The sequence below is a fragment of the Pituophis catenifer genome, unplaced genomic scaffold, assembly GCF_029215685.1.
Source record: "Pituophis catenifer annectens isolate HBS135680 unplaced genomic scaffold, rPitCat1.0.hap2 SCAF_3, whole genome shotgun sequence".
NCBI lineage: Eukaryota > Metazoa > Chordata > Lepidosauria > Squamata > Colubridae > Pituophis > Pituophis catenifer.
The window spans coordinates 47155919-47173122 of record NW_027256883.1 but is presented as its reverse complement, the minus strand read 5'-3'; the positions used below and the strand labels follow the sequence as shown (position 1 = coordinate 47173122).

Genomic DNA, 17204 nt, shown 5'->3' with positions numbered 1-17204 from the left:
ATCTCCATTTCAAAGCCAAAGAGCCAGCGCTGTCCGAAGATGTCTCCGTGGTCAGGTGGCCGGCATGACTAAATGCCACAGGCGGACGGAATGCTGTTACCTTCCCACAAAAGGTGGTCCCTATTTTCTACTTGCATTTTTTATGTGCTTTCGAACTGCTAGGGTGGCAGAAGCTGGGACAATTAACGGGAGGTCACTCAGTTACGCAGCACTAGGAATTCAAACCGCTGAACTGCTGACCTTTTGATCGACAAGCTCAGTGTCTTAGCCACTGAGCCACCACGTCCCTGTTTCCATTTTAGGTTCCTGTATATCTCATGGCAAACAACAGCACCAAACAAAATATAAGTGGCAAATAATTCCTATATTATAAAACTAAGTATTGGGGTTATTTCGTAGAAGGAAGCGGGAGAGGGAACAAATGGGATTACCATCCAGATGTAAAAGCACCGGAAATATTTCAGGCCAAAATGCAGTTCACATTCCATAAGCTTTTAAGCTACACATGGAGGTTGTTGCTACTTTTGAACTTCTTCAGAAACAGATAATTCCTAGGTGGGCAGCTGTATGATTAACAGGATTGTAAGCAAGCCTATAAAATGCATGGGAATCTGTCAATCTGTCCAGCACACCATTTATACTAAACAACTCCTATATACTAAAAAAGAATTCACTATGAAATAAAAACTTTGAGACATAGATTTTTAATATTTTCATTTGCAACCTTTCATTTTTTTTCCAGAAACAAGAGAGTAGTCTCTTCCTCAAATTAGTCAATTGTCAACATTCCTTAACCACAAACACAAGAGGAATGAGAGAATTTATAATTCAATCAGTAAGTTATGGCCTACTGCCAATCCTAAAACTGCTTCCTGCCATTCCATGCAAGAAAACTGTCTCATTCTTTCCTGCATGTAAAGCTCTGCTTTGTTTTTGCTTTTTCTTCAAAGAATAGGAAAGCCTCTTTTAGCCTTCTGAGCAGTTGACTTGAATTTAATATAAGCATTATACCTTTCACAGAAAACCAAAGTAGCTATGCTTTATTGCTTCATGGTGCATTGGTGTGTACATACTGTAGCAGCTGATCATGTAGTTTGGATCAAAAGCTGTTTTCTCTGAACTTTATGGGGATTTGTTAATATGTACTATATAGAAGTGAACTCTTATATAAACTAGATAAACAACGATTTTTATTTTATGAAATGTTTAAATTATTTCCCAATATTGTAACTAAAACATATTAAACTTAGGAACTGATATCTATTAAAATCATTTCTTTCTATAGGTATTGCTCTAACAAATAATGCCAGGAAGTAAATTATAAGAGAGCCTTGCAAAATCAATCAATTTTTTTTGCTGCTGAGGTATTACCAGATAACTAATGAAGCAGCTAATGAAATGAAATATAAATCTTTATATATGGTTCTAAAATTCACACAATACTACAATCCTACTCAAACTGGTAAAAATGATGGAAAAGCATCAGTTCTTCTGAATAACATAACGGAAAATATCTTACTGTACCAATACTCCATAGCTAAGTGTTTAGAACTAAAATATTATAATTTTTTAGTTCTAAAAATTGACATTTATTGAAGAAAGTCATAAAGGGCAAGTTGGAGGTTGAGGCAATGCAATGAAACCTTTTATACATATGCCAGCATGACACGTGTTTATTGAAAAGGGTCTGCCACAATCACTATCTTGATTCTTTTGATGTCTATGGCTATTGGATTTCAACATTCTGATTATCATTCTGGCTATAATATTGTTATATAAGGTACTATCATAAAATATGAGTGTTTATTAAACCCAGAGTGCATTTATAGAAATCAGCCTTTCCTTCACACAAAGTCAACCTTGCTAGATCGACTGCTAAAATTACTGCCATGTCTGATTACTATAAGCAAAAATGCTCGATAGATAAATCATGGCTGTCGGAACTATATCTAAATACAGTTATTTTAATTACAAATTGTCTAGATTTTCAATGGGTATTTCTTGGTAGATCTGCATGAAGAATTTAAAAATCATGCTTACAGCAGATTGTTGAAGAACTAGTGTGAAATATCCATGAAAACCACTTCAAGATAAATTTCAGAAATATAAAGTATTATATTTTGATCTATATAGTTCACAGACTTAAAACTATGGTTAATATGGTTAGTGGAAACTTCAGATATGTTCTCATAAAGTTATAAATCCAAAATACAAATTCAGTCAGCAAGTGTCTCTTTAGCCTAACCATTTAGGCTGGAAAATCGAATAAAAGACCTGGGCTTTTTTCAAGATGCCTTTTCAAACTGCATATTATCCCTTTTCACATTGTTCTTACAGAAAGGGAACTTTACATGAGTGCTGGAAACAGGAACAGACATAATCCTAATCACATGGAAGGCTATGCTGCCCATGTATATGATGTTTGCTTATGTAAATTAATGTAACTGGGAAGCTGCAGCAGGCCTGAGAACCCCTGTGGTAGGGATTATCATGTGCTCATTATCATTGAACTTTGTTGTTTAATCTATACAAATTTTTGTGCACACAGAATTCCAATGTGAGCCTGGGAAAAGATACAGACAAATGCTACATTTTTGGAAATAAATCCAAAGCATTCTACAACCTAATTTGCAGTTCTGTAACAGCCATAGGGCCAATAACCACCTTTCTCATTCCGATCATATTAATGCCTGATTAATAACACAAAAGATAACATGTATAAAATTGTTGACATCATTAAAAGAAGCTGAATCTCCAGTGTCATCTCAGGCTGATAATGTACCCATAAATACAATCCTTGGTACTTATTTCCCTCCCTACATTACCTATTTTTAGAGACTTTTAATTAAAATAAAATGAACAGGAAACTGGAATGCTAAAGTAGTCACTGCAAAAGCATACCCTGTATTTCTAAAAATGTCTTTCATTTCCTCATCAATCTGAGATTCTTCTGTATCCAGTATTCAGTAAATCCAGTATTTAATTTGCCTCCTATCTAGTCTGGGACTGACTATATCATGGCAGATATTTCATGAAAGGACACATAACAGTCCAAAAATGCACCTCATCAGCTCAGAAAGATTGGGGATGCTTAAAGTGTAAGGCTACGGAAAATCTATTTAAATAATACCCAATACCCAGCCCCATCCTCTTTTTCTTACATGAGTATACATTATTTTACGATTTACAGTTGCTTTATGTTTAAACCTTAATACCTTTCAAACAATGATTGACAACTTCATAGAAAGTTGACATTCAAAAGGGTTCTGGTTTTTCCAATGGGTAGAATATAAACTGTGTTGAACTGCAGTTGAATCCTCACTGTTCTTTTTTTGTTTGGTTGTTTGTTTGGTTGGCAGAGTAAAACTAATGTATCTGATGCCTTTTATTGTATCTCTTCTGTCAGAAAAATGCATTGACTGGAAAACCCAACTCTAGAAATCTTCTAACTTTATTGTTAAAGATACAGAAGGAAAATCTACAGTACCCCTTAAAAATCATATAATATTTTCAAACTATATTATCAAAGCATCAGCCAGGTGAAATTCCTCTAGTTCCGTGATGGCGAACCTATGGCACGCGTGCCACAGGTAGCACATGGAGCCATATCTGCAGGTACATGAGCCATTGCCCTAATTCAGCTCCAGCATACATGTGCGCGCCGGCCAGCTGAGTTTCAGCTGCCCCTCCCCTTCCAGGAGTCTCCACATGGCCCGTTTTGGATGCCAGGGCTTATGCAGAGGCTCTGGGAACGAGTTTTCAGGCCTTGGGGGGGAGACCATTTTTGCCCTTCCCAGGTTCCAAGAAAGCTTCTGGAGCCTGGGGACGGCGAAAAACGGGCCTTCCGGTTCCACTGGAAGTCGGGAAACGGGCCATTTCTGGCCTCCGGAGGCTTCAGGGAGGCCAGCTAGGCCCAAAACAGGGCATGAGGGGTGGGGGTGGGTGTCACGCCTGCATTCGCAGGGAGGCAGGGCCCAGGGGAATTGAATTATGGGTGTGGGCACATGCACAAAACGCCCCACATTTGCCCCTCCCCCCCCCCGTGCTTCTGGCACGCGACGGCAAAAGGTTAGCCATCACTGCTCTATTTTATAACAGAAGGCATAGAAAGAAAACTGAGGTGCAGAGAACATGAAGCTCAAACAATGAAAAAGGAAATGAACAATTCAATCCCTGAAATATAATTTATAATACCGATTTACTAAGGAACAATTCTGGTAATTGATCATGGCTCATGTCTAGCAGTCTAAAAAAAGATCATGCTTCTCATGTTTCATTCTACAGTAAGTACATTATAATTTCATTTATTTCACCAACACGAAGCTACTCCAGATCACAAGAAAAACTTTAAAAAATTTAAAAAAATGAAATGTGGAAAGAAATGTTTCTCTGCTTGATTTTTTTTTTAAAAAAAACAATCTCATAATACAAAGTTTTGAAGTGTATTATAAAAACACTCTCATTAATCTTTTAAATTGCATAAAATCCTTAGAAAACTTTTGGTTTCTTTAACTTTCACTGGCTGACCATGAGAAGACTTATTTAAATTCTTATTAATCAAGAAATTAAAAAAAAACTTTAAGAGAAGTAATTAGAGAAAAGCCCATGAACAATGATTGGAACCAAACAATTAATTTAACAAGCTAGGCCACAGAATATCCATTTTCAATACTGAAGATCTTGGGTGTTAGTTTTATCTTAAGCAGAAAGCCTGTAGACAGAATCTGTATTATTTTTAGTATCTGTACAGTACTTAGAAGTTTTAAGACATTTCTAAAGAAAGAAATCTCAACAATAGGTTTTTACAAGAGCCTTGGTGGCGCAGCAGACTAAAGCACTGTTAAGTAACACCAGCTGCCTGCAAATACTGCAAGTTCAAATCTCACCAGGCTCAAGGTTGACTCAGCCTTCCATCCTTTCGAGGTAAGTAAAATGAGGACCCGGTTTGTGGGGCAATAAGCTGACTTTGTATAAAAAAAGAACACAGCTGGGGGGGGGGGCTGAAAGCCCTACTAAGCAGGTATATACAAAAGTATGAAGGCTATTGCTTAACGCATTGTAAGCCGCCCTGAGTCTCTGGGAAAGGGAGGCATATAAATCGAACCAATAAACAATAAATAAACAATTCTACTTATTCTGCTATAGATTTGGGATAGAGCTAACTAATTATCAATATCTCTCTTGTGCTCAAATTGTCTGTAAGCTGATCTGGTAAAATATAATAAATCTGACCACTACAAACTCTTGAGTGATTATATTTTACCAGATCAGCTTACAGACAATTTGAGCACAAGAGAGATATTGATAATTAGTTAGCTCCAAATAAGGTCAGAAAAGAAAAAAATAGAAAGAAAAAAATAAGAACATAGTGAATAAAAAAAAGAAATCTATAAGGAAGCAACCTCCTCCTTCTTCACAACAAATATAAATAATTTTATGGACCTCTCTTCTTAAAGTGCAACAAATGATCTCGCCCTCCCATATCCCATTCCTTATCTATAAACAAATGCATAAAATCTTGTCATTTCAGTCCTGATCTCAGCAACAGTCTATTAAGGGTTCCCAGAGATAACAGCATATCTATTTAATATTTATAAATAAGAAGAGTAGACAGACTTGTGTCAAGTCTTTTGCTGCTCAGTCTGTTTCACCATAACTAATTGAATCTATCTTTATCTTTTTTGAGTAGATGGGTATGCTCCCAAACTAAGCAACAGACTGAAAGCACTCCTAGTATGTCTATGGTAAATAAGCTGTAAATAAATATGAAGTAGAAACTCATATTAATATTATGATAAATATTATTATTAGTCCTCTATCTTGTTTTTATATTGTTTTATTTTTGGTTTGTCTAATTATATGTTATAAACAACTCAGCTGAACTGTAGGTCTTCACGTCATGTTGAGAGGGAGGGAGGAAGGGAGGGAGAGAGAGAGACATACCCTAATACTCTGAAACTATTATCCTGGTTGAATCTCATTAAATATGCTATTGCAATTTTAAATAATTTTTTAATTAAATAAATACTTCTCTCATTTCTCCTATTGCAGTGATGGCTAACCTTTTTGCCATCGTGTGCCAAAAATGGGGGGAGCACGGGGGGATCGCACACACATGTCCACACCCATAATTCAATGGACACCCCCCGCGCTCCCCCCGCTTTTGGCACATGATGGCACAGTGGGCCGGTAGACCAGTTTTTTGCCCTCCCCAGGCTCCAGAGGCCTTTTTGGAGCCTGGGGAGGCTGAAAACGGCCTTCCTCCCCTCCCCGGAGGCTCTCCAGAGGCTGGAAATGGCCTGTTTCTCGACTTCCGGTGGGCCTGGAATGCCCAAAAATCAGCTGGCCAGCATTCACTGCTAGCCAGCTAGGGCAACACTTGCGTGCCTACAGATATGGCTCCACGTGCCACGCGTGCCATAGATTCACCATCATGGTCCTAGTGTCTCAAAACTCTTTTAAGTCTTCAAAGTAATCTTCAGTATAAAAAGTACAATGGACATGTAGCTATATTTAAATACTTCCTCTCTAATTTTAAGATGTGTGTTCTGACAAAATGTTTTGACAAAATAAAGTTACAGAGAAGTCCAAACCAAATAAAAGAAAGGCTTGCAGTTCAACTGGAGAACAACTACATGCGCTATACCTCAGTTTACTTACTTTGATAAAAGCAAATACAAGCCTAGATTTCAAATTCATAGAAGTCTGATTTTAAAAAGTCCTCAGAATAGAAAGTTTGCTTATATTAGAATTCCTAAGATAAAGACATTATAACCCACAAATTTAGTTACTGGAAGGGCTATAAAGATGAAGTGGTTGGGAGATTCTTCTGTGGGCTGAATTGTCAAATGTCCCTGTCAACAGTAAAAGTCAAAATAAATTTGATTCACCGGAACTAAAATGCTTCCATTCCCCACTGACAGGACCTTAAGATTAAGCCAGCTAAGAGATGTGTGGGACTTTTTTTCTTCCATCATAATCAATGCAAGCAAAAAGAACAAAACAAAAACCCTTATCTTAAATATTAAAAGAAGAGACAGAAATACAACTTATTTATTTCTGCTGTATTTGGAATGACTTAGCAGGCTTCTGTTGAAAACACCAATTTATTGCTTTGTTTTCAACACTTTGTCCACATTAAACTGTACTATTAAATCTTAGAATCCTTCCACAGTTAACTTCTCATAAGAAAAATTGGGATCATGTTGTACTATATCCAAAGCATTCAATACTTTAATCAAAATGGCAAATGCCACCTGTCTTGTAACATACATGCAACTTCATCAAACACAGATGAACAAGACCAAATTTGTAAAACACTATACTTTTTGTCATTTGCTCGTTACAGACTACTGTGTTTGTTTTGCTTTGAAATGAATTTCACTTAACTGCTCCTATGTGAGTTACTACGTACCACATGGAAGCCCTTTTTTTCAGGTTTCAACATGCAGCTGTTTTAAGCAGATGATTTACCAAAGCCCATGAAGCTCTTAAAGCAGCTGCACCTTTTTTCAATTTCATGTGGAATCCAGAAAAAAGTGGGGCTCGTTTAAGAATAGCAGAGAATGCTGTGCACATTCCAGCTGCAAAGCATTTCTTCAGAACCATATTCAAGCATGCACAGCCCCACAGTATTAGATATAAAATAAAAAAACAGTGATGGAACAATGCCTTCCTGAAAGTGAATGTTTTGGTATGTTATGCAAGAACTGATCTGAAATTCAAAGTTTTCTGCCTGACATAGAAAAATGACATTATTCAAAATATTAACATAGTTGTTTAATTAAAACATGCAATTTATTCACTCATATATAATCTGTGCATATTTGACTGTCCACATACTTTGAATTCTACGAACTATATGCCATTGTCCTCTAACTGTAGCAAGAGAAGGTAGTTGTGCCTAGCATTGAAACAGATTACAAATATTTTTGATAATTTACTTAAATTCTAATATAAAATGCACATTTCATTATAACAACCCTCAAACATTTATCTTTTCTTCTTAGTAAAACTAAGAAATTGATTTCATATGAGTATTATTCCAAGTCTTCGTTTAACAATTACTTTTGTTCAACAACTTGGTTGACAACCAACTTGGATTTCTGAGCATTGCAGTGTCCCATGGTTATGTGGTGATGATTCTGCAAAGTCAATGGCAAAGCTGGCAGGAAATCAGAAGTTGTACTTACATGATGTACTCACTTAACAATGGAATTTCCACCACTAAATGGAAAGGTCACCTGATGTTGAGTTTTTATGACTGCATTGCTTAGTGATGGAAATTCTAGTCCCAATTTCTGCCATTAAGCAAATACTACCTGAATAACATTTTAGCTACTTTCATTATATTATTTTCATTACTGAAATATCAATAAGACTTTTTGCTTTTTGCTACATTTTGTTACCATCTCTTTTATTCTGAATACTGGACAAAAAATGACACAGAATCATACTTAATTTCTAATTCTGTATGAGGAGCCTGCATTAGTAGAGCATTATGGTATAAAAACAAACAGTATCTAATGAATTAGAAACTCAGTCCGATTCAAATGTGATTTGCAACCTGATGTATATCCGTGATTTTAAAAACTTGTGTGCGTCAGACACAAATATCTGGATGATACATGCTGTCAATCATTGTGCTAATAATATATAAAGCCAAAATCTGCCAGTATTTTCTTTTTTAAAAAAAATATTTTATTAAACTTTTTTAAAAAAACAAAAAAAAAAGCTTTAATACTTTTTCCATTTCAACAGTTTCGCATCAGTCAAGAATTTCATATTTCTGTCAGTATTTCTTATTTCATTCATGGCCTACTTGTCTTCTTATATTAGTTTCTTCAGTAGCTTACAATAATTAACACAGAAAAGTAATGCTCTCTAATACCAGGTTTGTACTTTTTCCCCCAATAGAAACTATTACTTTTCTGTGTTAATTATTGTAAGCTACTGAAGAAACTAATTTTCCAGTCCATCCTCATATTGACCTTAATGTTACCATTAGTTTTTTATTTTATTTTTTGGTAAGAAAATGCTAAAATGAAATCACTGGCATAATTATCAATAACTGGTCCTACGTACACAACACTTAGTCAAAATTAGGAATTCCTGTTTAATATTGTGGCTGTACAATAGTGCATAGTAAGAATAAGACTAAGCATCAGCTAAAATTGTTAATATAGTGATAAGCATTTATATAATAATCAGGATTCAGGGTGGTATGGTCCAAATCAGTTCTATTTCATCTAGGACATTATGTCTGAAGCATCTCAATTCATTTTTGGTTCACCTTTGTTTTTATTTCCAGAAAACCATTAAGTCACCATAGGGAGATTCATAGGGTGACTTTGGACCAATAATACTCTTTTTGACTGACAAAGCTTACAGGATTGTTGTATGGATAAAACAAGGAAAAACCTGAGCCACCCTGAACTCCTAGAATGATAACAAGGTATGAATCTAATACATTCCAATTTTAAGTGGAATAAAAACATTTTCCATTCATACATATCAGTAAAATAAGAGTATTTATCCATTGACAAAAAGGACAATGTTGTCAACTATATGAATCATGTTAACTATAATAAGTCTCTAACTACCATAAACTATCATAATTCTTTAGATAATCTATGTATTTTTTTACATACCCTTAAAAAGGAGAAAATAGAAATCAGAGTATGAAAATAGAGCACATCATTTTCCTAAATGAAGAATAAGCAGAAATATGACAAGAATAAGCAATGCAAAAGTCACCAAGCAGCCATCTTTATTTAATTAAAACAGTCCTATTGAATTTCTTGTATTTATTGATATAATATGCCCAAAAGATTTCGGAAGCAAATGGAATATAGGTTCTTTGCTTTCCATAAAAGAGTATTTTAAGAATGGTTAGCCTTCTTTTTGAATTACTTTAATTTACAAGGTTTTGCTTCTGATATTATACTAAACTTTATTTTCACTCTGTCATAGTATAATGCTGATAATCCTTCATAGGGATCTATCAGGGATGGGAGGAGATATTGGCCCCTTGATTTGCATATAGGGTCCAATGTCACGATATACAATATGCAAAACTGTCGTGACATCACTGCACAGGTGTCCTATTCTGTACAGCACTGTGGCTAGCCATAGACTTTTTGAATAAATGGTCAAAAATTATTGAAACCATGCAAACCTGTTGGAAGTATCAGGCAAAGCAAGCAACAATGGCTACAGAAAATTAGGCCCATTCTAATTACAACAACAACAAAAAAATCCTAGGATTTTTAAGATCCTGACAGTTTGATGGAAGTGATTCAAATGCAGGAGAGGAAACTAGAGGCACTTCTTCCAGGCAGTTGTTACAATTGATTTGGAAGATTCCATAACCCTCAAATGCAGTTTTTTATGGTACACTGGAGAGTGGAGCAGACAGGAAGAAACCTGTTCCTTGTTGGCAGTAAAATTCTGTTTAAGGTACAGAGTGTTAATCCAGTTGTAAGCCTATCACAAAATAGAACAGGATCATGTATGACAGAGCCAAGGAATAATTCTCTCATAATATGCTTAGGCCAAGGAAGTAAAAATTATTCAAAAATTGTTCAAATTATTGCTGAACCTGTAAGGCAGTGCTGTCAAATTCCTGGCCTACAGGCTGGATGCATCACATGCTGGCCACGTCCACGCCCGGTTTAGCAAAGGGGAAAAGTCCTGATACGTCACATGATGCTGCCGTGATGACGTGAGTTTGACACCCCTGCTTTAAGGCTAACATTTTTAAATAATAAATTAAGTTTTTCAAATGTAAATATGCTTTACATATTTATTTATAATATTGTTATTTACTATATCACAATAATTGTAAAACATTAATTTATGTAATGTTTAGAAATTCATAACATGAATTTCGTCAAATAATTCCATTATTCCCAGTGTTAGTTTCTTATTTAATACTGTATTACATATTTGAAATTTGCCTGTTTAATAAGGAAACAACATTTCTCTAAAAAAAACTATTTCTTTTGAGCTTCCACAGAAAATGAATGATATCAAACAAACTCAACATTAGTTTTTTGATTTTAACATTTAGATATCACTAATACTAATAGCAAAACAAACAAGCAATAAAATATCAAATCCTGGATATTTCCCAATATGCATAACATTTCTTACACTGAAATTTATTCAGAAAGAAATAAGAACTTTTTATCCAGATTTTTTTTTTTGGGGGGGGGGGAGATATTAGTCGGAGGAGGAGAAAACTGTAACATTACACAACTTTTTTTAAAAAAATCCTTTTTTGAAAAGTAATAGATAACAACTATGAAAAATATACCTACATAAATGAAATATATTGGTACAAAAAGGTTCCATCTATTAATCTACCACAGTATCTTAAGGTTAATTTGAAGCATAGTCCTAAGCCTCTTTACTGATTAATATGAACTATATGTAATGGATGTTAATATTATATAGTTGCACCTTACAACTTGATCTTAACCACTGATTGATGTAGATATGGATTTGCACTACAGAAAATGTTAATGAACAGGGAACAAATGGTTCCCAGTCATCTCTCACTAGATCCAATTCCCATCCTTGACAAACAAGTGTATCTGTTCTACTTTGCTAGTATTCTTTTTAAATCTAAGATCCACTTTTCATAATAATCTACTCCCTTTGCAGTATTAGTATACCTTTCTATTCTATGATGTTGTTAGAAACTTGACTAACATAAATAATAATACGTATTGCTAAAGACTGGAGAGTTAGATATTTTCCCTACCAATGCCTACCACAATGTTATCTTTCCCCTTTCTCCATTTTTTTAAAAAATATTTTTCTGCAGTTTTCCTCAAACACTAATTCTTTCCACAAACTCAAAAGCACTGATATTATAAATAATTTTTCTTGTAATATTTTCTCTTAAGTTCCAGATTCTATACAATATATTGAAAACGTCCAAGAATATCTAAGAATATTTTATCCAGTCTTTCATCTTCAATGTCTATGTAGTATCAGTTTCAGTTAAGTTCCTAAATAATATATTTTGCGAAATACATTCTATGAACTTCACCCCTTTTAGAATTTTAAAAAATCTCATGGAAATATTTGGCAAATAAAGAAAAAAGGGCAATCAAGTTAAAGAATCCTCATACATGTTTTGAAACAATGCCTCAAACTTTCTATTGTATAAAGGTATATACATAATGCAAAAGTTTTAAGCTATTTCTAATTTGTAACAATCCTGATTAAATAACAAAGCTAGGAAGCCGGACCATCTGTTAAAATAAAACTATTTTCCAAGCCCAGGTTTATGAAACTGAATTCATTCCTAAATTCTAGCATTGTTACACAGTGTTTGAAAAGTCTTAACCAGATTTAATGGATATCCAAACAAGAAGGAAATTGGATTCTCCAACCATGACATGCCACTGACATTAAGTTATACATAAAAGCAATATAACTTTCTCTGTCCATAATTCATTTTCTGTTTTAATTTAAAAACAGTCTTGGGAAGAACACATACAGAGAATGGAATAACATTATGGTTCAGACTTCAATCTGTCTTAACCAAAATCTGGAGTACTAATATGTTAAAAATACCAGGAATAACTGAAGAAAGAAGTATTCTAGGCAGATTGATACAAATAGGAATTTATCTTTAAAGGAAAGATCAATAGTTCAAATCCTAACTATTTCTAAATCTAGAAATATGAAACAGTCCTTCAAAGGAGGAAGATGGAAATGAAAGAGACTGGAGATATGAACCCAAAGGAAGAATCTCCAAATGCTTAATATTAAATGTTTTAAACACCTTAAATGCATGAGGAAACCATCAAAACTACCATAAATTAACAGAAGAAAATGATAAATAGCAAGAGAAAGTCCTCCCCACCCTTGAGGCACTGACTGGTATATCCAGTTCATATTTGCAGAATAGAGTTTTGCTCCATAGCCATGATTAAGGCTCAATTGTACCTAATCACCTAGCCACACAATATTTAAAACCGACATTATCCAGTGCCAAAAGGTAGCCCAGTCAGTAACACATATACAACCAGAAATACTCTTTTCTTGAGCGAAGAGAAAATAAAATGCCTTTACCTTTTCTAAAAAATATGTTCCAACCAGAAATGCCATTAAGAGCCATGGATATGTACCATCTGTCTCTGAAATGTATTCCTTTCGTCTTTTGCACTAAGATGAAAATTTTACACTGACCAAAGAACTAGTGTCAATTCTGTATGTCTCACCCTGGCACCAATTCAAGGAAACCCTAGGAAACTTCCAACCTTTCCTGCAAGCACATACATAACTCAAAGGCACATGTCCTGCTATCAAATAAATAAAGATTATTTAATCTAAACCTGCGTCAACCAACCACATTCCCTCTTGGCAGGATACATCAGATAAGCACTAAAATGCAGAAGTCTTCAACTCAGACAGATGTCCATGGCTTCTATTTACTAATATCTGCTTCACAAGATACAATCCTGCAAAAAGACCCTTTTATTATCTGGACTGCCCTTGCAGCCCAGGACAATTCCATGCACATCACGCATTCATTTAATGAGCCATGACAACTCTATTATCAGTTTCCAAAATCTGCACCACCCATGCATTTTCTGTCTGGGATAACTAAACTCTTATTTCAGAAAGCTCAGACCTCCTGTAATTTTCATCCTCTCACCCTCAGCCTAGTCCCCAACCTTATTGGAAGATGCACCTAATTTCCTTTTTTACTCACAAATGATGCAAAGCTTTATCTCCAACTGATCATAAACTCAACAAAGGGAAGTTGAGACCACCACATTTTACCATCAATGCACAATTTTATGTACTGTATAAGGAATCTATCAACATTCACTGTGGCTTGCAAACCTTCAGTCTCAGCAAATGTAAAAACCTTTGTTTTTAGAGACAACCCCAACTTTGAAAATGCTAAACTCTCAATAAAGACAGATTTGCATCCCTTCTTGCAAATTTGCAAATAGAAATACAGTAGCAGGTCGAATAGCGGATCCATGCCAGCACTCCTGCATCTAAGAGACTGAAGTTCATCCTAAACTAAAGATAGAGTAGCCTTGGGTCTACTTGCCAGCCCAGCCTCTGTTGGCTGCGGGAGGTGATAAGCTTTAACCCAAAGTAACCCAGGTTACTCCGATGGAAATTCTCACTAGCTGCTGCAGTAGCAGCAGAAAACAGCAGGAGCCAAGCTGGGGAGGAGGGGAGCGGAGGCGGAGGCTGATTAAATTCTTCCCGGGGAAGAGATTAGTGGATAGAGCTGAGGGGCGAAATAACAGTTTAGCGCTCTTCTCTTCACAGGACCTGAGTCCACAGAAGGGGGCGTTATAAACACGTTTGACCCACTGCAACTTTGGGGACTGTAAATTACTTTTTTAAGTCATTCAGGGCTCATTTCCTGACCCCCTCCGAGTGGATGGTGCACGGCTATTTGGCACACTGCCACCCGATCCTTGCCCGATGCTTCTAGGCCGCTAATACGACGTTGAATCCCTCGTTATTCAAAGGTAGGCTTGGGAAAGGAATTCAAATTCGGTTTTTTTCCTTCTGGTGAGTGGACCGAGGAAGACAGCAAAGGAGTCGGAAATAGTAAATGGGACAGCCTGTGCCATGTTACACCGGGTTCGACCTTCCAAGGTTGCATGACTAGGAACAACGCGGAGCATCTGCCGTAGTGAATCCCAGGCAAGAGCGCGTGTGAGCTCTGAGCGGACAGTCAGAAAAGCAAAGCCACGGGTGGCCCCTGCCACGCCTATTGGTGAATAGAATCCGCACCCTATTCCCAAACTCGAGGGGGGAAAAAAACCCGAAAACAAGCCCAACTTTCTTAGTCACGTAACTTCTATCATCCTATCTAGACTTCGAAATCACCAAGTCCGCGCGTGTTTCGTTTCCTGGCCGCCCGCAGGAAAGGCGCATCATTTTCATAATCCCCAGGGGAAGATGTGGGTGGTAGCGGCGATTCCTTTCCCACGCTCCTCTCCTAGGAAGAGATGGCGCCAAGACTGTCCCGTTTCTAGTCTTCAAGTAAAAAAAGATCCTTGTTCGCAATTTCCATTTCATTCACCTGCCTTATTTGGCCTTTCCTTATAATAATTATCCGGATAGTCCCTTTCTTTGCAACCGGCGCCCTCTTCCCCCCCAGCCACCTTTGGGATTTTTCCCCTCTCTGTCACGCGTGGAAGGCCCACTGCCATACCCCACAACAGCGGGTTAGAGAATAACTTGGCTCGAATTTATCATCCCTTTTCCTCCCCAACCTCTTCTCTGGGTTTGACCTATCCCTCAAGTATGACTTGACGCCGAAGTAGCCACCTGCTCTGCTCAGCCCTAGAAAAGAACGGGTCTCTAACTCCCCGTGTAAGAAGCCAAGAAAGCAAGAGCTTCCGCTGCTGCCAACCTAAATCCGGCTCTGCAATGTGAAATCCTCTATTTCCTATTCGATGCACCCCGACTCTTCTTATCCCTGGATTGCCGGGGTGGGGGTGGGGGTGGAGGCGCTTCTGCTCGAGCCTCTTTCCCCAAGGCTGCTTCTGTTCAAACTGCAGTTGCAGTCCCCTTCTCCAGAACCCGCACCAGTGCCCTCCTGAACCGCAGGCCCACCAAGCCTACAAGGCGTTGGAGAGAGCAGTCGCCCTTCTCCAGTTCCAGTTATCCCGTCCGATCGCCGGCGTCCCTCAACCCCCGCCACCGCCCATCGCCGGGATCGTCAGGAACAAAGAGCCCCCAAGCCCAGCTCCTCTCTCTCTCTTTTTTCGCCCTCCTTTTACCTGCTGCAGGGCCGCCAGTACGAGCCAGAGCAGCGGCGGCCAGATCCGAGGCGGCGTTCCCGCTTTCCGGCACATGGAGGCGAAGGCAGGGGAGGAGAAGAGATGCACAAAACGGGAGAGAGCTTAAACGGGGCGAAAAGTCCGCGGGCCGAAGAGGGAGGCTCGACCGTCTTGGCCCAAGGTGAGAAGAGAGAAAGGCAGGAGGGGCCGGCGGAGGATCGGCAGGGCTGGTCTCGAGGGAAAGGGCGACTGGGCTCTAGGTCAGCGGCAGCTCGGCTCCTTATCCCTCCCCTCGCGTCCTGGGTACCGGCGACGGTCCGCGCACACAAAAGGCAGCGGGCTACTCAGTCCAAAATCCGGGGCGGGTGGGGGTAGCGGCTCCTTCTTGGAATATAGCCCCGCTTCCTGTTTCTCAGGCTGCCTTCGCCGGCGACTTGAAGCAATCGGTCCGCTTCTTAGCACGTCCCCAACTGTGCTTTGGCACCGCCGCTCGAATGCCGGCTAAGCTGTTTCTTGCATGTTCCGTCCCGAGTCCCTCTTTTTTTTTCCCCCTTGCCTCCTTCACTTTTCTAAGCCTCCCCGAGCAGCGGTAACAGCCGCCGCCGCCGCCGCCGCTCGCTCCCAAGGATAACAATACCGGAGCAGCTTTTGCCTAGCTCGCGCTGCGTGCTTCTGGCTGCCTGTGTGCGCGCCCGCGTGTGTGCGTGCGTGTGCGCTTTTCCTTGTGCGAGGCTGCCGCTGGCGGCTTCTCCTCCTCTGTTCTCCCCCCCCACCACCCTCCTCCTCCTCGGCTCTCCCTTGCCGGCCTCGCGGCCAATGAGAAACCACCGGCTTCAGCTCGGCCCTCGCTTCGGCCGGCAGCCGCCCACAGCTTGCTACCCCACAGCCAAAGGCTGAGCTTCCGTGCTGCAGCCGCAGCCAGAGATGCGCCGAAGAAGCCTTGGAAATGATTGCCGGGCCTGGGGAAGGAGGAGGAGGGGGGGCAGGGTGTGTCTGGCATGGCACGAGCAACACGCGCGCGAATGCGATTTTAGGTGGACCGGGGGAAGGGAGGGGGGTGGGAGAGAGAGAGAGTTGAAGTGATGTTTAATGAATCTGCGTGAAGAAGCTCGTCGGTGTTCTTATTTGCGGACTGAAGGGGAAGACATGCCAACGCCGAAAAAGAGAAGCGAAGAGCTCGTCGACGCCAGGGAACGCTGCTCGGGCTCCCATTGTCTGAAGGCGCTTCGCAACGAAGCCACCTGCTGGGGGAGGGAGAAAAAAAAAGTCGTTATTTAAGGCGGCGGCATTTGCTTTTGTTTTTATTCCTCTCCCACTAGTGCTTGAAGAGCCTGGGATTTGACCAGCCGGCCAATTAGAAAAGTTCCCGGCCCTGCGGTTTATTGGTTTAGCGAGCCTTTTGTCTCCGTCCGGGGCCTCTTTTCC

The 17204-nt window shown here is 38.9% G+C and overlaps 1 protein-coding gene across 3 annotated transcripts in view; it reads right to left on the bottom strand.

Moving 5' to 3' along the window:
• Nucleotides 1-16517, bottom strand: part of CDH2 (cadherin 2) — a 158482-nt gene extending 141965 nt beyond the window's left edge. For 2 of the 3 annotated variants that reach the window (XM_070940566.1, XM_070940567.1), the window contains exon 1: nucleotides 15780-16517. In XM_070940566.1, the coding sequence (XP_070796667.1) occupies nucleotides 15780-15854 (75 nt within the window). In that variant the 5' untranslated portion in view covers nucleotides 15855-16517. Of the gene's footprint in view, nucleotides 1-13089; nucleotides 13170-15779 lie in introns of those variants that run through there. The other variant, XM_070940568.1, reaches the window with a different exon arrangement.
• Between the last annotated feature and the right edge of the window lie 687 nt (nucleotides 16518-17204).